Genomic DNA, 25837 nt, shown 5'->3' with positions numbered 1-25837 from the left:
GTTGGATAATTCACGAGATTCAAGCTGTGCCTCGCGAAATTGGATTTCATCTCGAGCGATCATTTGCAACATCCGAAGTGACGAGGAGTCAGAAAAGGCGGTCTCCATTCGGGTTTGCGCCTGATCGAAGACGAGGTGTGGAAGTAGACGAGCGTTCTCGAGGCCCTCGCCCATCGAGAGATGAGCGTTCCTGTCGCTACACAGGATGTTGAAGGGGACTCTCATGTTCATCTGATTCTACGATCTCTACCATTTTTACAGCGTGTTTAATTATCCATTTCTTGCAGTGAAAGTTTTGCAGAAAATGAGTGAAAACTAGAACGGCACTTTTTCATACCGATATGCCTCCGCCCACATGATTACCTCATTATAAATACTTGTACCAAGTTTGATTTAAATCCCGTCAGCTGCTCTCGAGTATCACATTTTTTTAAACCTGAGATGACCTCTGACATTTGACGCCAAAATCAAATCAGTTCATCTTTGCATCATAATATATACTTCTATCAGGTTTGGTCAAAATCCCATCACTGGTTCAAAAGTGAACGCAGTGAAAAGATTTTTACTTTACATGACCTCTGGACCCCATAATCTAATCTGTTTATCTTTACATCATTATACATACTTTCACAAAGTTTGACTTGGTTCCTTTGAGCTGTTCTTGAGTTATCGTGGTATTGTAAACCTATTGTAAACCTGTAAAGGTCTGAAGGTGAATATAGGAAAGACGAAGGTGATGGCAAGTGGTAAAGCATGTGGTGAGGTGGAAAGAACTGGGAAGTGGCCATGTGCTGTGTGCAGGAAGGGTGTCGGAGTGAACTCCATTCAATGTACAATGTGCGCTGAGTGGGTTCATCAAAAATGTAGCGGTCTGAGAGGGTCATTAACCAGTGTGGCAGCTACATTCAAATGTAAGGTGTGCACAGAGGGAGCTGCAGATGGAGGAAATGTTGAGTTGGATCTTGGAGACGGCGTGAAGCTGCAAGGTGTGAAAACATTTTGTTACCTAGTAGACATGCTGAATGGAAAAGGTGGATCAGACTCGGCAACGGTTGCTAGAGTGAGATGTGCATGGAAGAAGTTTCAGGAACTGAGTGGCGTGCTGATGAGGAGGGGAGTGTCGTTGAAGCTGAAGGGAAAGGTGTATGCTGCATGTGTGAGAAGTGTTATGATTTATGGGAGCGAGACATGGGTAATGAATGTAGAGCAACAAAGAAGGTTGGAAAGGGTGGAAATGCGAATGGTTCGGTGGATGTGCGGAGTGTCGTTGAGAGAGAGGAAGACAAATGATGAATTGCGAAAGATGATGGGAATAGAGCCTGTGATTGATGCTGTGAAGAGGAACAGGTTGAGATGGTTTGGTCATGTGTTGAGGAAAGATGAAAGTGACTGGTTGAGAAGAGTGATGGAAATGAATGTAGAAGGAAGTAGAGGACGGGGAAGACCGAGAAAGACTTGGCTAAAGATGGTGGAAGAAGAAATGCGGGCAAGGGGGTTAACAAGCAGAGATGCAGAAAATAGGGCAAAATGGAGAAGATTGTCATGGGGACCGCAAGGCAAACCCCCGCTCTAGCAGGGAAAATGGCCTTAAAATGCATGTTGTTGTTGTTGTAAACCTATTACAGCCTCTGACCTTTGACCTCTTGATGCCAAAATTGAATCAGTTCCTCTGTTCATCATAATATATACGTATACCAAGTTTGGTCAAAATCCCATTACTGGTTCACAAGTTAGCTCGGTCACAGACTTTTTACCAAACATGACCTCTGACCTCTTGACCCCATGTTATAATCGGTTCATATTTACATCAATATACACACTTGTACCGAGGTCGATTTAGATCCCTTCAGCTGTTCTCAAGTTATCGCGGTAATGAAAACCTATCACGGATGGACAGACGGCTGGACAGACAACCCGAAAACACAATGCCTCCAGCGACTTTGTCAACAAATCTTTTCCAGGCAAACAAAATGTTGAAATGGTCACGCTGCAGGGGAACCATCCAAAAAGGTTAACCTAGAGCACTGAAGCAGAGGTCAAACTTTGTGATATGCAATAACTCCTTGCATTTACACGTACCGAAACTCCATAGCAATTGTGTGTGTGGTTGATAACAACCAATCATCTGGCAATAGATAACTATAATACAACGAGCAATTCCAAGTCTGCCGAGTAGAACACACACGGTCGAGGTCGGGATGGACGAGGGCGACGTAATCATTGCAGGCGACGACATTCCCCAGGGCGGAGAGGCGTTCCTCGATCCGGCGCAGCGACACGCTATCGGGCAAAGCGTTCCGCACGTGCTGGAGCTCCTGATCCGTCGTACTGTTGGGAACTAGCAAGCCGTGCCGGTTACCTGTGCAGAGGTGATAGAGCTCACGTTATCGATGAACTGTCCCATAGCGGTACAACTTATTGGGTTGACTCTCATCCAACCCTTTGAAAGGCCTAGCCAAATGGCGGCACTTCAATGCACATGTGGTAATAAAAGGGGTCAACAAAGGTCAGGTGGATAATGCCTTTGATCTCGACCAGGTCAGAGCAAAAGATAATGCATTTTAATCAGACATTTTCACAACACCCGGTTAAATGATTGCAAACCGAGAATGTGAAAGTTCATGTTTGTATTCACATCCAACGATGCAAAACCAAAATCAAACTTTTATTTTGATTCTTCAAAAACTCAAAAATATTTATGAAAACTATCAACATTCTTCAATCGTAAAAACAAAACTTCAATTCATTTTACAGGCTGCCAGCTTCACCACAGTTCGCTCAAGCTCCCGGAACGAAGCCAATACATAATTCAGAAATAAAGGTAAACTTCATACATCCTTAAGACGCATTAAACAGATTTTGGTGTTCTGTCCATGAAGCCGTGTGACCACATGTCTATTAATTACGTACTGTTTGAACATCAGTTGCACCCTGACTACACCTATGTCTTAATTACATGCTATAGGAATGTACCTTTTAAACCTTTCAACCATTTAGACTGCTGAGGCCCCACAGACCTTTGGAGACCCTTTAAGATACCCAACACCCCGAACACCCTTTAGGCCCCAAAGATCCTCAAGACCCCAAACACCCTTTAAGACCCTGAAGCCCTAAAAGAACCTTCAAACAGGAAATCAGAGCTGTCTCACTTGACATATCACGTGCCTTCGATACGGTCTGGCACCCAGCTCTGCTCATCAAACTCTCCTCCTATGGTATCGATGGAAATCTCCACTCATGGCTTGTGGACTTCCTCTCTGGTCGTAGGCAACGTGTGGCCCTGAATGGATTTCTCTCATCTCCCCTTCCTGTTCTGGCTGGAGTTCCCCAAGGTAGTGTTCTAGGCCCTGTGCTAATTCTGGTCTTCATCAATGATCTCTCCGACTCTCTGGAAAATCCTCTCTATCTCTTTGCTGATGACTCCACTATCTGCCGCTCCATTCCTCATCTCTCAGATCGGCAGTCTGCAGCCTCCTCACTCTCTGCAGACCTGGACAAAATCACAGACTGGTCAAACAAGTGGAACATGTCTTTCAATCCTGACAAATCTCACACTCTTACAATGTCTCTCCGAAAGGACCGACTAGAAAACCCTCCCATCTACTTTCTCAACAATCCTCTCCAAGAAGTTCTGTCGCTCAAGCTTTTGGGTCTCACTATCTGCCATGATCTTTCTTAGGAAAACTACATTTTCAGGCTGGCCTCCAAAGCCAGTCGCCGACTGGGCATCCTCCGTCATGCGAAGTCCTTCCTTGGCACGCCTGAGCTCCTCACCACATACAAGGCTTTCATCCGCAGCTCAATGGAATACTGTTCCCCCCTCTGGGCTGGTGCTCCTGCCTCACACCTAGCTCGGCTTCACGCTGTTGAGGCCAAAGCTTTCAGAATCATTGGAATCTCCTGCGATGAAGTTAACTCCGAGGGCCTTTCACTCACTCACCGCAGGCAGATTGGTTGGTGGTCTTTCTGTCTTCTACCGACTCCTCTCTGGCCTTGCCCCCCCCCCCAGCTCTCTCTGGGCTCTGGCCCGCAAATATTCCGACAGGTCGCACAAGATCTGCCTGCAACCCTCTTATGGTTAAACTGCCAAAATCAAGGCTCTCTGCTCACCTTCACTCTTTCATTCCCCTTTTCTCCCGCCTCTGGAACAAACTCCCCCACTCCCTTCAATCCCACTCCTCCCTTCATTTCTTTAAAACAGCTGTTCACCACCATCTCTTATCTTCCCCCATCCAAAACCTTGATCTTTTCTACCCCCGCTAATTCACCCCAGAGTCCTTGCAGTGTTCATATGTTTTATACCTCTCCCACCTCCCCCCAAGTCCTCCCGATGTCCCTGCTCTCAAATGTTGTGTTTGTGTCCTTCCCCCTCTCTCCCCATCCTGTCTGCCGCTCCCCTTGTTTTTTGTGTTTTGTGTGTCGGTTTGACTTTTTGTGTAATTAATGTTCGCTCTTTCACGAGCCTCGATCTTGTATACAAAAAAGACCCCAAAGACCCTTAAAACCATGAAGACCCCTAATACCCATAAAGACACTTGAGACTCTTTAGCCCCCAAAGACCCCAAATAACCTCAAGACCCCAAAGAACCTCAAGACCCCAAAGAACCTCAAGACCCCAAAGAACCTCAAGACCCCCAAAGAACCTCAAGACCCCAAAGAACCTCAAGACCCCAAATAACCTCGACCCCAAAGAACCTCGACCCCAAATAACCTCGACCCCAAATAACCTCGACCCCAAATAACCTCAAGACCCCAAATAACCTCAAGACCCCAAATAACCTCAAGACCCCAAATAACCTCAAGACCCCAAATAACCTCAAGACCCCAAATAACCTCAAGACCCCAAATAACCTCAAGACCCCAAATAACCTCAAGACCCCAAATAACCTCAAAATCCCAAATAACCTCAAAATCCCAAATAACCTCAAGACCCCAAAGAACCTCAAGACCCCAAAGAACCGCAAGACCCCAAATAACCGCAAGACCCCAAAGAACCTCAAGACCCCAAAGAACCTCAAGACCCCAAAGAACCTCAAGACCCCAAAGAACCTCAAGACCCCAAAGAACCTCAAGACCCCAAAGAACCTCAAGACCCCAAAGAACCTCAAGACCCCAAATAACCTCAAGACCCCAAATAACCTCAAGACCCCCAAAGAACCTCAAGATCCCAAAGAACCTCAAGACCCCAAAGAACCTCAAGACCCCAAAGAACCTCAAGACCCCAAAGAACCTCAAGACCCCAAAGAACCTCAAGACCCCAAAGAACCTCAAGACCCCAAATAACCTCAAGACCCCAAAGAACCTCAAGACCCCAAAGAACCTCAAGACCCCAAAGAACCTCAAGACCCCAAAGAACCTCAAGACCCCAAAGAACCTCAAGACCCCAAATAACCTCAAGACCCCAAATAACCTCAAGACCCCAAAGAACCTCAAGATCCCAAAGAACCTCAAGACCCCAAAGAACCTCAAGACCCCAAAGAACCTCAAGACCCAAAAGAACCTCAAGACCCCAAAGAACCTCAAGACCCCAAAGAACCTCAAGACCCCAAAGAACCTCAAGACCCCAAATAACCTCAAGACCCCAAAGAACCTCAAGACCCCAAAGAACCTCAAGACCCCAAAGAACCTCAAGACCCCAAAGAACCTCAAGACCCCAGAGAACCTCAAGACCCCAAATAACCTCAAGACCCCAAATAACCTCAAGACCCCAAAGAACCTCAAGATCCCAAAGAACCTCAAGACCCCAAAGAACCTCAAGACCCCAAAGAACCTCAAGACCCAAAAGAACCTCAAGACCCCAAAGAACCTCAAGACCCCAAAGAACCTCAAGACCCCAAAGAACCTCAAGACCCCAAAGAACCTCAAGACCCCAAATAACCTCAAGACCCCAAAGAACCTCAAGACCCCAAAGAACCTCAAGACCCCAAAGAACCTCAAGACCCCAAAGAACCTCAAGACCCCAAAGAACCTCAAGACCCCAAATAACCTCAAGACCCCAAATAACCTCAAGACCCCAAAGAACCTCAAGATCCCAAAGAACCTCAAGACCCCAAAGAACCTCAAGACCCCAAAGAACCTCAAGACCCAAAAGAACCTCAAGACCCCAAAGAACCTCAAGACCCCAAAGAACCTCAAGACCCCAAATAACCTCAAGACCCCAAATAACCTCAAGACCCCAAAGAACCTTAATACCCAAAATAACCTCAAGACCCCAAATAACCTCAAAATGCCAAATAACCTCAAGACACCCAAAGAACCTCAAGACCCCAAAGAACCTAAAGACCCCAAAGATCCTCAAGACCCCAAAGAACCTCAAGACCCCAAAGAACCTCAAGACCCCAAAGAACCTCAAGACCCCCAAGAACCTCAAGACCCCAAAGAACCTCAAGACCCCAAAGAACCTCAAGACCCCAAAGAACCTCAAGACCCCAAAGAACCTCAAGACCCCAAAGAACCTCAAGACCCCAAAGAACCTCAAGACCCCAAAGAACCTCAAGACCCCAAAGAACATCAAGACCTCAAAATCCTCAAGGCCCCTTTTACCTTCAAGACTCTTGACACTTTAGACACCTTTAGATCCCTTCACCCTTTAGACCCCGAGAACCTTGAGACCTTTGCACCCCTTAACATCATTTAGAGCCCATATATCCTTCAGGCAGATAAGACAGCTTGGACCCTTGACCATTTATAGCTTTAGACCACTTGGACCTTTTTAGACCCTTCTTACATGCTTGAGATATTAGACCCTAACTACTATTGCAACGTTCAGACCTTTAGACTACCTACAACCTTGAAGCGCATGCCAAACAACCATCTATAGTCTTCTTGCAAAACAGACTATACTTTTTTCCAACAATTAATGCACAAACTATACTCACCCAGGGGGTACTCTGCTTATACTGTATATAAAGACTACTCATGAGAATCACTTGGTGTGTAAGCGATCAAGGTGAAGGTGAGGAGGAAAGGTTGTGCGGCATCATGTGGGGAAATGACAGGGGCAAGCGCTTCTTTGGATGTGAGTTCTTGAAAAGCAAGTCCAAAGTAAACCCACTGATGCTGTGTTTGTATGGGGATTAATGGTTCAAATATCAAATCAATATCAAATCAATCAATATCAAATATCAAAATATCAAATGATTAAATATCAAATCAATTAGTTCAATTTGTCTGTCTACAGACGTCAGTTTAAGATCGAGGAACTACTCGATTTCAATTATTGAATGTTATATTTTGAACACGAGACGGAATATGACCCTGTAGGTGAGCAGAACTTTGGCTCTGAAATTGTCCAGAGCGTGCATGCGCAGAGATGAGTGACATACTTTTTTATAAGAGGAAGAACCTTACTAACTCACAGTGTTTAATGGTAAAGGATTCTAAAGGGTAGTTCTAAAGGGTAGTTCTAAAGGGTAGTTCAAAGGGTAGTTCAAAGGGTAGTTCAAAGGGTAGTTCAAAGGGTAGTTCAAAGGGTAGTTCAAAGGGTAGTTCAAAGGGTAGTTCAAAGGGTAGTTCAAAGGGTAGTTCAAAGGGTAGTTCAAAGGGTAGTTCAAAGGGTAGTTCAAAGGGTAGTTCAAAGGGTAGTTCAAAGGGTAGTTCAAAGGGTAGTTCAAAGGGTAGTTCAAAGGGTAGTTCAAAGGGTAGTTCAAAGGGTAGTTCGAAGGGTAGTTCAAAGGGTAGTTCAAAGGGTAGTTCGAAGGGTAGTTCGAAGGGCAGTTCCAAAGGGCAGTTCCAAAGGGCAGTTCCAAAGGGCAGTTCCAAAGGGCAGTTCCAAAGGGCAGTTCCAAAGGGCAGTTCCAAAGGGCAGTTCCAAAGGGCAGTTCCAAAGGGCAGTTCCTAAGGGCAGTTCTTAAGGGAAGTTCTTAAGGAAAGTTCTTAAGGAAAGTTCTTAAGGAAAGTTCTTAAGGAAAGTTCTTAAGGAAAGTTCTGAAGGGAAGTTCTGAAGGGAAGTTCTTCAGGGAAGTTCTTAAGGGAAGTTCTTAAGGGAAGTTCTTAAGGGAAGTTCTTAAGGGAAGTTCTTAAGGGAAGTTCTTAAGGGAAGTTCTTAAGGGAAGTTCTTCACAGAAGTTCTTCAGGGTAATTCTAAAGGGTAATTCTAAAGGGTAGTTATAAAGGGCAGTTTGAAATGGTAGTTCTAAAGGGTAATTCTATAGGGTAATTCTAAAGGATAGTTCTAAAGGGTAGTTCTAAAGGGTAGTTCTAAAGGGTAGTTCTAAAGGGTAGTTCCAAAGGGTAGTTCCAAAGGGTAGTTCCAAAGGGTAGTTCCAAAGGGTAGTTCCAAAGGGTAGTTCTAAAGGGTAGTTCTAAAGGGTAGTTCTAAAGGGTAGTTCTAAAGGGTAGTTCTAAAGGGTAGTTCTAAATGATAGTTCTAAAGGGTAATTCCAAAGGGCAATTCCAAAGGGCAGTTCTAAAGGATAGTTCTAAAGGGTAATTCTATAGGGTAATTCTAAAGGGTAATTCTATAGGGTAATTCTAAAGGGTTCCCTCCCCCCCCCCCCCCCTTCCCACGCTTCCGCCCCCCAAGCCCTCTCCCTTCCACACATCTCCCTGCTCTCAAATGTTGTGTTTGTGTGCTTCCCCTTCTCTCCCCATCTTGTTTTTCCGCTCCATCTTTTTATATATTTTGTTTGTCTGGTTGATTTGTTTGTGAAGTAAATGTTAGCTCTTTCACAAGCCTCGATTCAGTATACCAAAAAAATATATATATATCCTAAAGGATAGTTCTAAAGGGTAATTCTAAAGGGTAGTTCGAGGGGTAATTCTAAAGGGTAGTTCTAAAGGGTAATTCTAAGGGATAATTCTAAAGGGTAATTCTAAAGGGTAGTTCTAAAGGGTAATTCTAAAGGGTAATTCTAAAGGGTAGTTCTAAGGGGTAGTTCTAAGGGGTAGTTCTAAGGGGTAGTTCTAAGGGGTAGTTCTAAGGGGTAGTTCTAAGGGGTAGTTCTAAGGGGTAGTTCTAAGGGGTAATTCTAAAGGGTAGTTCGAAGGGGTAGTTCGAAGGGGTAGTTCGAAGGGGTAGTTCGAAGGGGCAGTTCTTAAGGGCAGTTCTTAAGGGTAGTTCTTAAGGGTAGTTCTTAAGGGTAGTTCTTAAGGGTAGTTCTTAAGGGTAGTTCTTAAGGGTAGTTCTTAAGGGTAGTTCTAAAGGGTAATTCTAAAGGGTGATTCTAAAGGGTGATCCTAAAGGGTAATTCTAAAGGGTAATTCTAAAGGGTAATTCTTAAGGGTAATTCTAAAGGGCAGTTCTAAAGGGTAATTCTAAAGGGTAATTCTAAAGGGCAGTTCTAAAGGGTAATTCTAAAGGGCAGTTCTAAAGGGTAATTCTAAAGGGTAATTCTAAAGGGCAGTTCTAAAGGGTAGTTCTAAAGGGTAGTTCTAAAGGGTAGTTCTAAAGGGTAGTTCTAAAGGGTAGTTCTAAAGGGTAGTTCTAAAGGGCAGTTCTAAAGGGTAATTCTAAAGGGTAATTCTAAAGGGTAATTCTAAAGGGTAGTTCTAAAGGGCAGTTCTAAAGGGCAGTTCTAAAGGGCAGTTCTAAAGGGCAGTTCTAAAGGGCAGTTCTAAAGGGCAGTTCTAAAGGGCAGTTCTAAAGGGCAATTCTAAAGGATAATTCTAAAGGGTAATTCTAAAGGGTAATTCTAAAGGGTAATTCTAAAGGGTAATTCTAAAGGGCAGTTCTAAAGGGTAATTCTAAAGGGCAATTCTAAAGGGCAGTTCTAAAGGGCAGTTCTAAAGGGTAATTCTAAAGGGCAGTTCTAAAGGGTAATTCTAAAGGGCAGTTCAAAAGGGTAATTCTAAAGGGCAGTTCTAAAGGGTAATTCTAAAGGGCAGTTCTAAAGGGTAGTTCTTGAGGGTAGTTCTAAAGGGTAATTCTAAAGGGTGATTCTAAAGGGTGATTCTAAAGGGTGATTCTAAAGGGTGATTCTAAAGGGTAATTCTAAAGGGTAATTCTAAAGGGCAGTTCTAAAGGGCAGTTCTAAAGGGTAATTCTAAAGGGCAGTTCCAAAGGGCAGTTCCAAAGGGCAGTTCTAAAGGGTAATTCTAAAGGGTAATTCTCAAGGGCAGTTCTAAAGGGCAGTTCCAAAGGGCAGTTCTAAAGGGTAGTTCTAAAGGGCAGTTCTAAAGGGTAATTCGAAAGGGCAGTTCTAAAGGGTAATTCTAAAGTGCAATTCTAAAGTGTAATTCTAAAGGGTAATTCTAAAGGGTAATTCTAAAGGGTAATTCTAAAGGGTAATTCTAAAGGGCAGTTATAAAGGGCAGTTCTTAAGGGCAGTTCTAAAGGGCAGTTCTTAAGGGCAGTTCCAAAGGGCAGTTCCAAAGGGCAGTTCTAAATGGTAGTTCTAAAGGGTAATTCTGAATGGTTCGGAAGGGTAATTTTATGGGGTTTTAAAGGGTAATTATGAAGGGTTTCATTCATTTCTCGGCTTTGCCTATTTCATATTTAAAATGCCAAACGGAACCACTTCCTTTGGACACGGTTGCGATTGTTAATTCTGTCTCCTTGTCTGGCAGTCAGACAAAGTTGAAAATCATTCCAAACATAAATCTTACTGTTTTTTAAGGTAAAGGACACAAAGAACAGACACAGATAACTTATGTAACCCGTTAAATAACGTGGTATAAAAGACGCTGCATCAATAGCGGTGAACTTCCCAAAAAAGTTTTTCCCCACGACCTCTAAAATCTTTATTTTATTTAAATTGAATGATATGCTTGAGCACTGTAGAACACAAATCGCCATTTTGGCATTTCCAGAACCCTTCTGTTTGGCAAGACCTGGACAAAATATTACAGCATTTTACACCATCTCGACCAATCAAATTTGCCGCTCACCGACCCCTGTCCTGTTTTCTCCAGAGTGCACCGGGATAAGATGTATCAACTCTTCAGTTGAATGACAGCAACTCACATCCCTGAAAGTTAAATCGGTTGCACAATAGCTTTGATATGGCTCTCAAAATTTAGCAGCGAGACGTCTCCACTGGATGTCTGTCCACCAATGATTAAAGTACGTAGGAAATCGATGCCCCTGAGAAAAGAAAAAAATTCATTACAAGTTCGAGCAAAATAGAGTCTGATTTTGATCGGTCAAAAAACCCGATTCGTGTTATTCAGAACGAGGAACGTCCTTAACGTGCCGACTGCTCGAGTATGTGAACAAATACCTGAGGAAAGCGAGTCGGAGACGACGAGGTGATATTTTATCCAGTGCTTACATTGCAGGCACATTGCCAGAGAAGCCACGATCAGATGTCAAAGCCACGATCAAATTGGGTTTTTTGACATCACCAAGCACTTTAGACATTCAATGAAACAAATAATTAATTGTAATCAAATCTCAGACAGGCAAAACATGGTCTTTGAGAAAAACTTTCTACACAATAATAATAATAATAAAATAAATCATTGGTACAATTGATGATCACAAAGAAAATAATTGGTGACAAGATTGCAATAAAACACAATAACGCACCCTTATTTGGTCTCAAAGTCCACATGCTGCTCAACATTAAAAACACGTACCGACACAGAGCCTTCCGATTATCCTGCAGCCTGCGATGGACGCGTGGACAACTGGGATGGTTTCGGACAGCTCTCCTTCAAACACGCTGTAATGGATGCACGGACAATTAGACAAATGTCAACATTTAAAACTGGTCTCCCGCTCCCTTTTCACCATTTCATCAGCAAAGTGATCAAAGACTCATGTTGGAGCTTATACTCGTACATGAAGTAAAAAGTCACTAGAATGGCACTGTAGAGCGCGTACCTCCGCCAGGCTAAACACTTTTTATATCCCACCGATAGGCCGGATCTGGATTCGGACCTGAACCAAAATCTAATCGGCTTGTTCTTGTCACCTAACCATCTCATCCACCAACTTTAGTCATAACTCGTCCATAACTTTTTAAGTTCTCGTGGTACATATCGTTTTTGGCCCTATCACTCAATGGTGAAGAATCACTTAAATAATTCTCAGATCCGGATCTTCACCAAATTCTAATCGTTTCGTCCTTGTCACACACCCAACCTCTCCACCAAATTTCGTCTGAATCCATCCACAATGTTTTGAGATATTAAGTTCATAGACTGACAGGGTGAAAACATAACTTCCATCCACCTTCAGTGGCGGAGGTAATAATAACTTGTACTAAGTCAATGGCACGCCATTGGAAGTCCACACACTTCCCACCAAAAGCAAATTTGAAAGATGGCAAAAGGTTCCATCAGGATTGACCTAAATGACAAATTGAGTTATTTTTTTCCCAGTTTTGACACTCAGGCCCCACCCCCTGGGTATGGACCGGGGGTCAAATCCCAAATAAATCGTTACATATTTCATGTATTCATATTTCATATTTCACGACACCAATGCTGATTTCATATACAAAGAATGGCTTCACATAATCTATCTATAATTCCAGTAATCTCTGTACGTTTGTACGTCTGTACGTCTGTACGTTTGTCTGTGACCGCTGTTTCTCGACAACTACCGGTCCGATATACTTGAAACTTGCCAGGTATATTGCTGGGGACCCGAGGATGTGCCTTTTCAAGGTTTGAAATTAATCGGACAAGTACTTACCGAGCTATGGCGATTTAGCCGTTCGCCGTTCGCTTTGCCGTTGCGAATGGACCAAACCATTCATGTAAATAGAGGGGGGGGGGGGGTTCTGTGGTCGTTCGCTTTGGCTTTGCGAATGGACCAAACCATTCATGTAAATAGAGGGGGGGGTTCTGTGGTCGTTCGCTTTGGCTTTGCGAATGGACCAAACCATTCATGTAAATAGAGGGGGGGGGGGGGGGGTTCTGTGGTCGTTGCGAATGGACCAAACCATTGTTTTTTTTTTTGCAGTTTTTTTTTTTTTTGCAGTTTTTTTTTTTTTTGCAGTTTTTTTTTTTTTGCAAGGAACGGGCACCCACGTACGGGCACGTCCTAGCTTATATATAGTACGGGCATGCCCTAGTAATAATAATAATAATAATAATTGTAGTGAAATTATACCAAGGTGAACCCAGGGTGTGCTCGCTTCAAAAGGGGCGTCTATAAGACCCGGGACAACCGGGGCGCACGGACACTCCAGCGGAACTCACTGTGACATAGTCCTGTAGTTTGAATGGTATGTACGCCCCTAAATGCTGCGCTGACTGTCCTCTCTATTGGACCATTGACATATTGAATCGACCATTGCTCATGAAATACTCTGATTTTAATGCCTGTTGCATGAATGTATTTTAACAGGATGTACTTCAGATCTAAATGATATTAAACCTACCCAGAGGTCAAGTCGTGTCTGAGCTTGATTTTCACGACATTTAATATAATTTAGATCGCCGGAATGGCTGACCACAAGATGATCGTGGTACCAATTCTCGGAGCCGACTCTCAGGCTGAGGGATCAGCATCGGAGTTCACTCACTGGCTCAAAACGCTGGAGAATTATTTTGCTGCTCACGAAACAGAGCCCACCGCTGCGATGAAGCTGTCCGTGTTACAGTCGAAGGTCTATCACACCGTGTTCCGGAACATAGCTCGATTTGAGACGTACGCTACGGCACTAGCCGAGCTGAAGCGCTTATACGTAAAAACACGGAGCGCTGTGCACGGCCGGCATCAACTCTCCCAGCGGCGACAACAACCATCTGAATCGATCGATCGCTACGCGCAGGAGTTGCGCTACCTGTTGGCGGACTGCGTGCAGGACGTACGGACCCACGAGCAAGTGCAGGACGACTTGCTCCGAGATTCATTCATCTCCGGAATTAGTTCTGGGGACTTGCGGCTCCGACTCCTGGAGGTCGCGGATCTGACATTTACGGAAGCACTACGGCTGGCACGCGTATATACAGATGCCCGAGAACAATCCACCACATATGATCACCCACGAGTCGTGGCGGGGGCCTCTCAACTCGCGCGACCGGAGAGGGCTACCGCCGAGGATACGGAGGAGGACCCGACCACCACGGCCGAGACTCCGGGTGCTCCTGAAGCGAACTCCGCTTCTGGCCTCACTGCTGCCGCCGCTGCCCGGCCACGGCCTGACCGGTATGCAAAATGTTATTTTTGCGGGAATCGGCAGCACCCTCGCTCTGAATGCCCGGCTCGGGAGGCTACATGCCACCTGTGCTCCACCAAGGGCCATTTTGCAAAGGTCTGCAGGAAGGCCGCTCGGGGCACGCGTCCCCGCGCGACCTTGAATGGGCTCATCGCGGAGCCAACGGATCGAGCGCCGGACGGGGCGTCTCACTCGGCTTTGATGAGCCGCTCTCCTTCTCGCGGGCCTCTGGCTGCACGCCCGACCTTGGTGAGATACACCGGGCCGCCGAAACAAATGGCGCGAACGCGACCGGCCGCAGCGCGACCGACCTTGACTGGCGTTCGAACGCCTACTTCAAACAAGCGACATGCTCCTGCTTTGGAAACTCCTCTCGATGTGCGGCAAACGCAGCACGTGACTCGAGCCCCATCTGACGGCGGCTCTTACGAATTACATGCACCCACTTTGGCATATGAATCTGCAGACGGCAGAGATCCTTCTCACGTGACTCGAGCGCCATCTGACGGCGGCTCTTACGAATTACATGCACTCACTTTGGCATATGAATCTGCAGACGACAGAGATCTTTCTCACGTGACTCGAGCGCCATCTGGCGGCGGCTCTTACGACCTACACACACCCACTCTAGCAAATGAATCTGCTGATGAGCCAACTGACTTCAATGCTCCTGCTGAGGCCCAACCTGCCGACGCTGCCCGAAGGATTGCAGCCGGCGTGGGATCCACCCGCGAGGCGCGATCTTCTCGCCCGGCCGGTACAATACCTGCCGGGTCTGCCGGCCTTGCGCAGGCCATCATTCCGCTCACGGTCGCGGGCGTTTTTGCGCAAGCTTTGATTGACACGGGGTCCACGGATAGTTTTATCGATCAGCGACTCGTGCATCAACATGGGTGGCCGGTTCTCGGGACAACCCGCCGGATCTTCATGGCCTCTCAGGGACTTCGGTTGAGCACAAAAGGGGCGTGTCGATTGAAACTTGTGATAAAGGGACGCACGTTCCCGGACGTGTATCTCATGGTATTACCTGCTTTATGCGCCGACGTTCTGTTAGGACTTGATTTCCTTAAGCGGCATGGACGTTTGGAAATAGACTTCGGTGGGCCGGACACGCTCGCTGTGTGCGCCCTCGCTCAAATGGACATGGAGCCTCTCTCACTGTTCCCCAACCTGACCACTGATTGTACCCCTGTAGCCGTCAAATCGCGGCGCTACTCTCGCGCGGATGCGCAATTCATTGCGGAAGAAACGGCCCTGCTCTTAAAGGACGGTATTATAGAACACAGTAGGTCACCGTGGCGGGCCCAAGTCTTAGTGGTGCGGAGTAAGGCCCACCGCCGGCGCATGGTAATCGACTATTCTCAGACGATTAATCGTTTTACACAGCTGGATGCCTACCCCTTACCGGGGATGGACGCCCTGGTACGTCAGGTGGCCCTGTATTCCGTTTATAGCACTCTCGATCTGCGTAGTGCGTATCATCAAGTCCCCATCTCTCGGGCTGATCGCGTCTTTACAGCCTTTGAATCAGGTCAGCGGTTGTACCAGTTCACGCGACTCCCTTTTGGGGTAACTAACGGAGTCGCTTGTTTTCAGAGGGCTATGGATGACCTCGTTGCGAAGGAGAATTTGACCGATGTCTTTGTCTATCTGGACAATCTTACGGTTTGTGGGTATGACCAGGAGCATCACGACGCTAATCTGAAACGCTTCCTCGAGGACGCGCGGAAATATCGCCTAACCATGAATGCGGCTAAGTGTCGATACTCTCTACGCACGGTAGACCTTTTGGGGTACACCGTGACCCATGGCTCCGTCTCTCCGGATAAGGAGCGCCTGCGCCCTTTGCTCGATATGGCTCCGCCTAGCGATCGGGCTTCGCTGAAACGCGCTCTAGGGCTGTTCGCCCACTATTCAAAGTGGGTGCAAAATTTCACCGCGAAGCTCCGCCCCCTCGTGGCCTGCGACACTTTCCCCATGGGCCCGGCCGCCCTGGCGGCCTTCGAGGGCCTTAAAGTCGACATCGCTGGCGCCGCTGTCGCGACGATTGACGAGAGTGCCTCTTTCGTTTTGGAGAGTGATGCCTCAGATCATGCGATAGCGGCGACTCTCTCCCAAGGGGGCCGCCCTGTGGCTTTCTTCTCGCGGACTCTCACCTCTGCCGAGCGGAGGCATTCGTCTGTCGAAAAGGAAGCGTACGCGATCGTCGAATCAATTCGGCGATGGCGGCCGTATCTGCTTGGGCGGTGTTTCCAAATCGTCACGGACCAACAGAGCGTTGCGTTTATGTACGACACCTTACATGCTCAGCGCATTAAGAATGAGAAAATCACCCGTTGGCGTATCGAACTCGCCGACTTCTGCTACACCATCAAATACCGCCCGGGGAAGGATAACCTGGTCGCTGACGCCTTATCGAGGCCGGCCACTTGCGCGGGGGTTGTAACTTTGGAGGGGCTGCGCACTTTGCACGGCACTATGTGTCATCCCGGGGTAACGCGCTTCGCACATTTTGTGCGCGAGGGCAATCTGCCGTACTCGATTGAGGACATCCGCCACATCTGCCATGATTGCGCGATCTGTGCGGAACTCAAACCGCGTTTTTATAACCCTCCTATGGGGACACTCGTTAGGGCTACTAGACCGTGGGAGCGCTTGGCGATGGACTTCAAAGGGCCGCTGCCAATGTCGAGCAACTCTCGCTATCTGCTCACTATCGTCGATGAGTATTCACGATTCCTCTTGCTTACACGTGCGGGGATATGTCGGCTGCCACGGTTATTCGGTGCCTGCAGAATTTGTTTTCTATGTTCGGGTATCCGGCCTACGTGCATACCGATCGGGGTGCGGTGTTCCGGTCCCAGGAGGTGAGGGGCTACTTGCTCCAGCATAATGTCGCTTCGAGCTACACCACCCCGTACCGGCCCCAAGCGAATGGGCAGATCGAACGCTTCAATGGGATTATATGGAGGGCTGTCATGCTAAGCCTCCGGACCCTCGGCCGAGGCCTCGATAAATGGGCGTGGTCGCTACCTGCCGCTCTAAACTCGATCCGGGCTCTCCTATGTACCGCCACCAACCAGACTCCTCACGAACGACTGTTCCACCACCCTAGAAGCTCCGGCAGTATCCAATCTTTACCCAGCTGGCTCGCTGAACCGGGGCCTGCCTATCTCAAACGAGCGGTTCGCGCTAGCAAGTACGACCCCCTTGTTGACAAGGTGCAGGTCCTCCAGGCTAATCCCGAGCATGCTCGCGTGTTAACGGCGGATGGCCGCGAGTCTACTGTCTCCGTACGCCATCTCGCCCCATGTGGGGACGATGACAGGGATATCGACGAACCCGTCTACGAGTCTATGGACTCTACCGAAGCTTCCCCTATGGAACTACCACCGTTACTTCCGTCGTTCCCCACTCCCGTGCCCGAAGGCGCTGGGGCGCCCCCTCCGACTCCCACCTCCGGCGGCTATTCCGACGCGGGGGACTCCGGGCTTGGGGACGCCGTGCCCGGTAGATTCCGAACACGAACTGGCAGGGAAGTTCGCCGCCCCGACCGCTACGGGTGGACCGACTGACGTGGATTGACGTGACCCATTCGATTATTGCTGATGCTTGCTTGCAACCTGCCGAGCGGCAGTATAGTTCTAACGGCGGGGAGAATGTAGTGAAATTATACCAAGGTGAACCCAGGGTGTGCTCGCTTCAAAAGGGGCGTCTATAAGACCCGGGACAACCGGGGCGCACGGACACTCCAGCGGAACTCACTGTGACATAGTCCTGTAGTTTGAATGGTATGTACGCCCCTAAATGCTGCGCTGACTGTCCTCTCTATTGGACCATTGCCATATTGAATCGACCATTGCTCATGAAATACTCTGATTTTAATGCCTGTTGCATGAATGTATTTTTACAGGATGTACTTCAGATCTAAATGATATTAAACCTACCCAGAGGTCAAGTCGTGTCTGAGCTTGATTTTCACGACAATAATAATAATAATAATAATACTGTTGTGGATATGAGAATGTTTTTTTATTTTATTGTTGTGGTAAAATGTTGTTGTAAAAGGTTGTTGTAAAATATCACCCCTCCTCCCTCCGTTTGTGGTTGTATAAAGGTCAAAAGGGCGTTCCCGTAGTTAGTCCATAAAACATACATGCAGGACACGATATATCTTTTTTTGACAGTTATATCCTTATTATGTGTATTAGTGTAAGGCTGTGTCTTCCATTAATTGAAATACTCCATTGCACCAGTGGAAGAGAATAGATTCCCTTTCCTTCCCATCCCCAAAACCTCCATTTCCATATTACATCCCCTCTCGTCACTGCTGAGCCCTCGATTCCCAATCACCTCCCCTCCAATAACCGCCATTGACCATGTGCTTTGAGTCGGAGAAGAAAGGCGTGTCTCCACCTCGTCAGAGGGGAGGAGGGGCGTGCCCGCCCGTCGTCATCCAAGGCGGAGCCCGAGGGTCGCGCGACCAACCAGGGCCGAGGTGAGCACCCCGACGGGCGTGTCCAAAACGCCGGGGGCGTAATCGCTGGAGGCGCTATAAAAGGCGCAAAACGGAAGTGGTCAGGAGGAGTTGGTGAGAGATGCACTCTGAGTTGGTCTGAGTCGGTTGGTCACAAAGGGTTGGTCTTGGTGAGAGAGGTCTGAGTTGGTCTGAGTTGGTCGTCAAGAGAGTGGTGGTAAAGAGTGAGGGACCAAGAAAGAGTTGAGGGTTTAGACGAGTGGGACAAGGCCTGGCAAGGCAAGTGGAGGCGGCAGCAGCAGCGACACCCGGCAGCCGCTTGGGGCCTGGGCGGCGGTTTGGAGCAGGGCCGAAAAGGAACGGCGGCTGCTAAACGCGCCGATCGTGCTGCATGACCCCCCTTTGGACCTCCCTCTCCCTCCAGCCCTCCACATCCTGCGATTCCTGCAATTCCCCGCGTGAGTCAGTGTCTTTTGTTTGTTCTGTCCTGGGATAAGTTAAGCCTGTAGATAAGCTAGTATTTGCACTGTGTCACCTGCGTCTTATGTGTTGTAAATAAACTTAATTGCTCCTTTTTGCTTGTGTGTGTAAATAATAAACCCCATTACTCGTCTGTACGTCTTCTCGTTTTAATTCCTTTTCCTCTTGCATTGCGTCGTTTTTGTCTTTTCCCTCATTGAGCAGCTACGGTGCGATACGGCCAAAGTTCTGGGTGAATCGGGTGAGTTTTGTTAGGTCGCGGTCTTACACCACCGCTCGGTCTATAACATCTGTCCGCGACCTGTAACAATACATTTATTTTATATAGCACTTTTCAAGAAGCCCAAAGGCGCTTTGACAGAGTACAAAAAACAAGTGCAAAAAGACAAATCAATAGGTAAATAATCAAAGCAAAAGGAAGGAGAAGGAGAAGAGATAGTCAGGGGTTAAATGCTGTGGGTTAAATGTTGAATGCAGTGTTGAACAGGTGGGTCTTGAGTGATGTTTTGTATGTGGTGAGTGAGGAGGAGTCTCTGATGGTGTGAGGTAGTGAGTTCCAGAGGGTGGGAGCAGCGATGGAGAAGGCCCTGTCCCCCCAGGATCTGAATTTGGTCTGGATGGGGGTGGGGGGGGGGGTCAGGAGGTTGGTACCAGCAGAGCGGAGGTTGCGGATGGGAGTGTGTCTGGAGAGGAGGTCAGTCAGGTAGTATGGGGCCAGGTTATGGAGGGCTTTGTAGGTCAAGAGGAGGATTTTGTACTGGATTCTCTGGGGGATGGGGAGCCAGTGAAGCTTGTAAAGGACGGGGGTGATGTGGTCACGGGTCCGGGAATGGGTGAGTAGACGGGCAGCGGAGTTCTGAATGTATTGGAGTTTATTGGTGATTATTGAGGGTGAACCACAGAGGAGGCAGTTGCAGTAGTCCAGACGGGAGGTGATGAAGGCGTGGATGAGGGTTTCTGCAGCCGTGGAGGAGAGAGATGGCGGGAGACGGGCGATGTTTTTCAGGTGAAAGAAGGCTGACTTTGTGATCTGTTTAGTGTATTTGTCGAAGGAGAGGGTTTGGTCAAAGATGATGCCAAGATTACGGATGTGAGGGGAGGTGGATACTGGGAAACCGTCGATGTTGAGGGCAAAGTTATGGGTGGATTTGGTGAGCGTTTTTGGGCCAATGATGATTATTTCAGATTTATCATAGTTAAGTTTTGAGGAAGTTGATTTGAAGCCAGGATTTTATTTCAGTGATGCAGTTTGTCAGGATAGAGTGGGTGGCGGTGGAGATGGACTTGGTGGAGATGAAAAGCTGGATGTCATCGGCGAAGCAGTAGAATTGGAGACCATGACGGCGGATTAAGTGACCAAGGGGGGACAGGTACAGGATGAAGAGGAGGGGGCCGAGAACTCAACCTTGGGGGACACCTTGGGGGAGGGGAGCAGTGGGGGATTTGCAGTTATTGATGGAGATGAACTGGCGTCTGTCAGAGAGGTATGATTTGATCCAAGAGAGGGTAGTGCCGGTAATGTTAAAGGTGGTTTCAAGTCGGGTGAGGAGGATGGTGTGATTGATGGTGTCAAATGTCAAAGGCGGCGCTGAGGTCGAGGAGGATGAGAATGTTGAGGTTGCCGGCGTCAGAGCAGAGGAGAAGGTCGTTGGTGATTTTGAGGAGAGCAGTTTCAGTACTGTGGTTGGAGCGGAATCCGGATTGGAATGTTTCATACAGGTTATTGGCAGACAGGTGATGTTTAAGTTGAGTGGCGACAGCGCGTTCCAAAACTTTTGACAGAAAGGGTAGGTTGGAGATGGGTCTGAAGTTGTTTAGGGTGTCAGGGTTGAGTCCAGGTTTTTTCAGAATGGGGATAACAGCAGCAATTTTGAGGGATGGTGGGACGATGCCTGTAGACAGGGAGGAGTTTATTGTTGCAGTGATAAGTGGAGAGAGAGCAGGAAGGGAGGCCTTGACAAAGCTGGAGGGGATGGGGTCAAGAGTGCAGGTGGCAGTTTTCATTCCTATGAGGAGTTCACATGGTTGAAACCAAAGCTTTCAGAATCATTGGAATCTCCCACGATGAAGCTGATTCTGAGGGCCTTCCTCTCTCTCACCGCAGGCAGGTTGGTGGTCTTTCTGTCTTCTTCCGACCCCCGGCCTCGCTCCCCCAGCTCTGTCTGTGCTGTCCCCCAAATATTCCTGCAGGACCCACAAGATCTTCCAGAAACCTTCTTATGGTTAAACTGCCAAAATCAAGACTCTCTGCTCACCTTCACTCTTTCATTCCTCTTTTCTCCCGCCTCTGGAACAAACTCCCTCACTTTCTTCAATCCCACTCCTCCCTCCAGGTCTTTAAAACAGCTGTTCACCACCATCTCTTATCTTGAACCCGAAACGGAATATGACCCTGAAGGTGAGCAGAACTTTGGCTCTGAATTTGTCTGGAGCGTGCATGCGCAGAGAGGAGTGACATACTTTTTTTTATATAAGAGGAAGAACCTTACTAACTCATGGTGTTTAATGGTAAAGGATTCTGAAGTGTAATTCTAAAGGGTGACGGTACGTGACAAAAAAATTCAAAAACAAGGAACTCCTTTACAACTGGTACCAATGGAAAGAGCATGAAAATACCATTACAATGATACCCAGATCATTGTCCTCGGTCTAATATTAAGAGTTAAACATTTGCCATTTACCAATTACACGCAATTTTGGTCCTTTGTAATCAATGGAAACAAAGGAAAAATGTGTGACCTTTTTAAAATTATGGTCAAACACAAGATTTCGGTTCTCAAATTAACTAAATATTAAAACTAGATGTGGATAAATATATTAACTAATACATTAAATTGGTTTCAGAACGAACGATACTTGCCTTCAATTAACAAACAATTAATTAAAAACACAAACGTGTGATTGCATGCATGTGATGACATGCATGACATGAATGAGCTGTGAGCGCACGATGCACCGCGACATTTTTTGGAATTTCCATCCACGACACGTTTTATTATTATGGTCAAACACAAGCTTTCGGTGCTCAAATTAACTAAATATTAAAACTAGATGTGGATAAATATATAAACGAACAGAATAAATTGGTTTCAGAACGATATAAACTCACCTTCGTCAAAATCAGTGAATGGTTTTGACAACCCAAACTTGCGGCAATAAATTCACAGACTTCTCGAAGTCGGAAAATAAAGGTTGGAAGACGAGGTCAAAGGGGAAAATCTGAACTACGTCATAAGTATTTCCGGTTCATCTAAGAAAAACAAATACGATCTCTGCAGCGATAGTAATAGAGGGCTGTGCAGACAGCCGAGATCGCTGGCAGAACAGGTAGTGGTGCCACAGCGACGCGCTACTCAGCATCCGATAGTCACGTACCTATATCTTACCCCATCCAAAACCTTGATCTTTTCTACTCCCATTAAAACACCTGAATCCACCTCTTTAAATCCCCAACTTCTTTCCTGAAATTCCTAGTAGTGTTTATTTGCTTTATACCGTGTACCCCCTGCCCCCTTCCACAGATCTCCTGATGTCCCTGTTCTCCATTGTTGTTGTGCTTGTGTGCTTCCCTCTCTCGTCTCCCACACCCTTCATTGTATGTTTTCATGTTCAATGTGTTAGCTCTTACACCTTGGACGAGCCTCGATTCTCTATACAAAAAAAAAAAAGATTAATTAAAAAAATTGTATTAAAAAAAAAAAAAGTGCCCGTAATTGCATTTTTGCCACTTGTCCGTTTGGGGGCGGGGCCCAAATTCTGCTGCTCTCACACCTTCGTGCCATGTGGTGATCAGATCACAACTCCCATGTTTGGTGAATTTGTGCCCAACCGTTCAGAAGACAGCGGGACGGACAGATGTAGCCGGTTACAATAGGCGCCTGCGGAACTACGTCACTTCCGGTTAGTGCACCCTGACCCTTCGCGACAACAGTCACGTGATTGGACACGTTGAAAACACCACAAAAGGGTTACAACCGTGTTACAGCTTACTTCCGGTAGTCTCGCCCTCACCTATATGATATATCCCCTCGTTCTTTTGAAAGAGCGTCGGGATGATAATAAACTACCTCAGGCTCAATTACTATCCCAGGCATTACTATCAGGCCCGGACCTGAAAATCATTAACGGACGGACAGAAATGGCCACATTACTCTTTTGGGTAAAAACGGAACGGCTTCACCACATGTCATCCTGATAGTGATAGGCCTGGTCGCCAGCACACGGGGCCACGGTGCAGTCCGGGCCCGCCCGGTGGATCTCAACTAGGCCGAGCATTCACCACAAGCAAACTAACACAAAGTACCACTCGCCTGTAGAAATTCTCCGAGCCTCCGATCCCAACCAAGCAGTAAGCATTTGTGAGTTTCGAAAAAACTCCGATGTCGTGGTTGTTCTCGAAAGTAGTGCGGACCGCCATTGAACCGCGTCGTGTACCGAAGCCCCGCCTACGCCGGATGACGTCACACTCGTTTTACAGGACTAAATTATTTTACGTGGTAAATTAAAGAAGCACGCACATTATAAATTACAGAATTTTTTTTTTCACTTCTCACACAATTTAAAACAATTTGCATAGTCCACAATACATTTCGAATTATGTGTTTTCCAATTTTATCCAATCAGCATCGACGAAACAAACTGAATAAAAATTGACAAATTATCTGACGCGTTACTTATATATATTATTTTCACAAAATTACACGCACGTCGGATGTCATGGAGAACCTTTAATGTAAAATATATTGTACTGTATATACTGTCGTATAGAAATTTAACTACAACAACATTTCCCTAATTTCCGGCTTTGTTGGTTTTTAACGATATATTTTTTAATTAACTACCTTTGCCGAATTTGGGGCTAACCATTTAATTTTGTTCATTTTTATCAGATAAGTTATCTTCGCAATGTCTTTGATCACAATGGCGAAGACGTAAATAATTCATCTAATTGGGGTGTATAACACATGTTTCCAAGCTAAAGTGGCACCCACCAATTGTTTCAATTTTTTAAAATGGAAATTGCAAAGCATATAAATGTTACCAGACGAAAAATAGCATATTCATTCAGCTGTGGAAAAACATAATTATATTCATTTGTATTACATTTTCGTTGCGATTTCACGAGGCGTTTAACGTCGTGCGGATGTGACGTCAGGAGTTGGCCTCGGACTTCCCTTTTCTTGTTGCGAGAAAACGTGGCCGCCGTATCGCCATGTCGCACCGCAAGTTTTCGGCTCCGCGACACGGATCTCTCGGCTTTCTACCTCGCAAACGATGCAGCCATCATCGCGGGAGGATCAGAAGTTTCCCAACGGACGATCCGTCCAAACCCGTGCATCTCACCGCCTTCATGGGCTACAAGGCGGGCATGACGCACGTTGTACGGGAGGTGGACAGGCCCGGCTCGAAGGTGAACAAGAAGGAGGTCGTGGAGGCCGTCACCATCGTCGACGCGCCGCAAATGGTCATCGTGGGCGTCGTGGGCTACATCGAGACTCCTCGGGGCTTGCGCTCACTCAAGGCCATCTTCGCCGAGCATCTGAGCGACGAATGTCGTCGGCGCTTCTACAAGAACTGGTACAAGTGCAAGAAGAAGGCCTTCACCAAGGCGTGCAAGAAATGGCAGGACGAGGATGGCAAGAAGCAGATCGAGAAGGAGTTTAAGGCCATCAAGAAGTACTGCAAGGTGGTGCGGGTCATCGCTCACACTCAGATGCGTCGCCTTCCCCTGCGCCAGAAGAAGGCGCACATCATGGAGATCCAGCTGAACGGGGGAACCATCGCCGACAAGGTGGATTGGGCGCGCCAACACCTGGAAAAGCCCATCCCGGTGTCTGGAATCTTTGCCAAAGACGAGATGATCGACGTCATCGGGGTGACCAAGGGCCACGGCTTCAAGGGCGTGACGAGTCGTTGGCACACCAAGAAACTCCCGCGCAAGACCCACAAAGGTCTTCGGAAGGTGGCGTGCATCGGCGCCTGGCATCCGGCTCGCGTGGGCTTCTCGGTGCCCAGGGCCGGGCAGAAGGGCTATCACCACCGCACCGAGCGCAACAAGAAGATCTACCGCATCGGGCAGGAGATCCACGTGAAGGACGGCCGGGTGATCAAGAACAACGCGTCCACGGAGCACGACCTCTCGGACAAGAGCATCACCCCGCTGGGCGGCTTCCCGCATTACGGAGAAGTGCGCAACGACTTCGTCATGCTCAAGGGTTGCGTCGTGGGCACCAAGAAGCGGGTGCTGACCCTGCGCAAGAGCATGCAGTCGCAGACCAGCCGCCGCGCCCTCGAGAAGATCGACCTCAAGTTCATCGACACGACCAGCAAGTTCGGCCATGGGCGCTTCCAGACGTTGGAGGAGAAGAGGGCCTTCATGGGTCCACTCAAGCGTGATCTGGTTAAAGATGATGTGATTGCCTGATGTAAAAAGGTGTTTGTTTTCAATCGAAATATCCTTCTTATTCTTCTTCATGCTTCTGCATCTTCTTCTTCTTCTTCTCAAGTTTGATGGTGGCATTGCTTTCAATAAACACCCTGAGGCTGAAACTTTTATTTTGTTGTTACTTTGCAAGTTTGTTTGGTTATGGCTTTCATGATCGGCTGCTTTTATTTGCGAAAACGATTTCTTGTACGTCGGGTAACATTGAGAGCCGTTAACCTGGGTGTTAACCCGTCTGCCAGAACCGATTGTTAGCTGTCGTTGACGATCCCATTTCGTCAAGAGTCGGCGAGTTATCTCCGGCACTCTGAACGCTACAAGTACAAGTCCCTGCCACGGTTGAACGGCATGTCCGGTGAGCCGGTTCGTGAAGGACTTTGCCAAAAG

The 25837-nt window shown here is 47.3% G+C and overlaps 2 protein-coding genes across 2 annotated transcripts in view; one reads left to right on the top strand and one right to left on the bottom strand.

The window, feature by feature from the left end:
* The window catches only part of EIF6 (eukaryotic translation initiation factor 6), a 46918-nt gene extending 23445 nt beyond the window's left edge, over nucleotides 1–23473 (bottom strand). The window contains exons 1-3 of the mRNA XM_068102168.2: nucleotides 23319–23473; nucleotides 11518–11603; nucleotides 2184–2359 (exon numbers count right to left, since the gene is read on the bottom strand). Coding sequence (XP_067958269.1) covers nucleotides 2184–2359; nucleotides 11518–11603; nucleotides 23319–23425 — 369 coding nt within the window. The 5' untranslated portion in view covers nucleotides 23426–23473. The remainder of the gene's footprint in view (nucleotides 1–2183; nucleotides 2360–11517; nucleotides 11604–23318) is intronic.
* Nucleotides 23474–24144: 671 nt separating this feature from the next.
* On the top strand, nucleotides 24145–25563 carry RPL3 (ribosomal protein L3). Its single transcript, XM_068102167.2, has one exon. It carries the CDS (start codon nucleotides 24221–24223, stop codon nucleotides 25430–25432), a length of 1212 nt encoding a protein of 403 aa, XP_067958268.1. The 5' UTR covers nucleotides 24145–24220; the 3' UTR covers nucleotides 25433–25563.
* Nucleotides 25564–25837: the final 274 nt, after the last annotated feature.

This window comes from Myxine glutinosa, chromosome 9 (assembly GCF_964187855.1).
Source record: "Myxine glutinosa chromosome 9, kmMyxGlut1.1, whole genome shotgun sequence".
Classification (NCBI taxonomy): domain Eukaryota; kingdom Metazoa; phylum Chordata; class Myxini; order Myxiniformes; family Myxinidae; genus Myxine; species Myxine glutinosa.
Note: the sequence above shows the minus strand (reverse complement) of the source record. Positions and strands in the feature narration are given on the sequence as shown.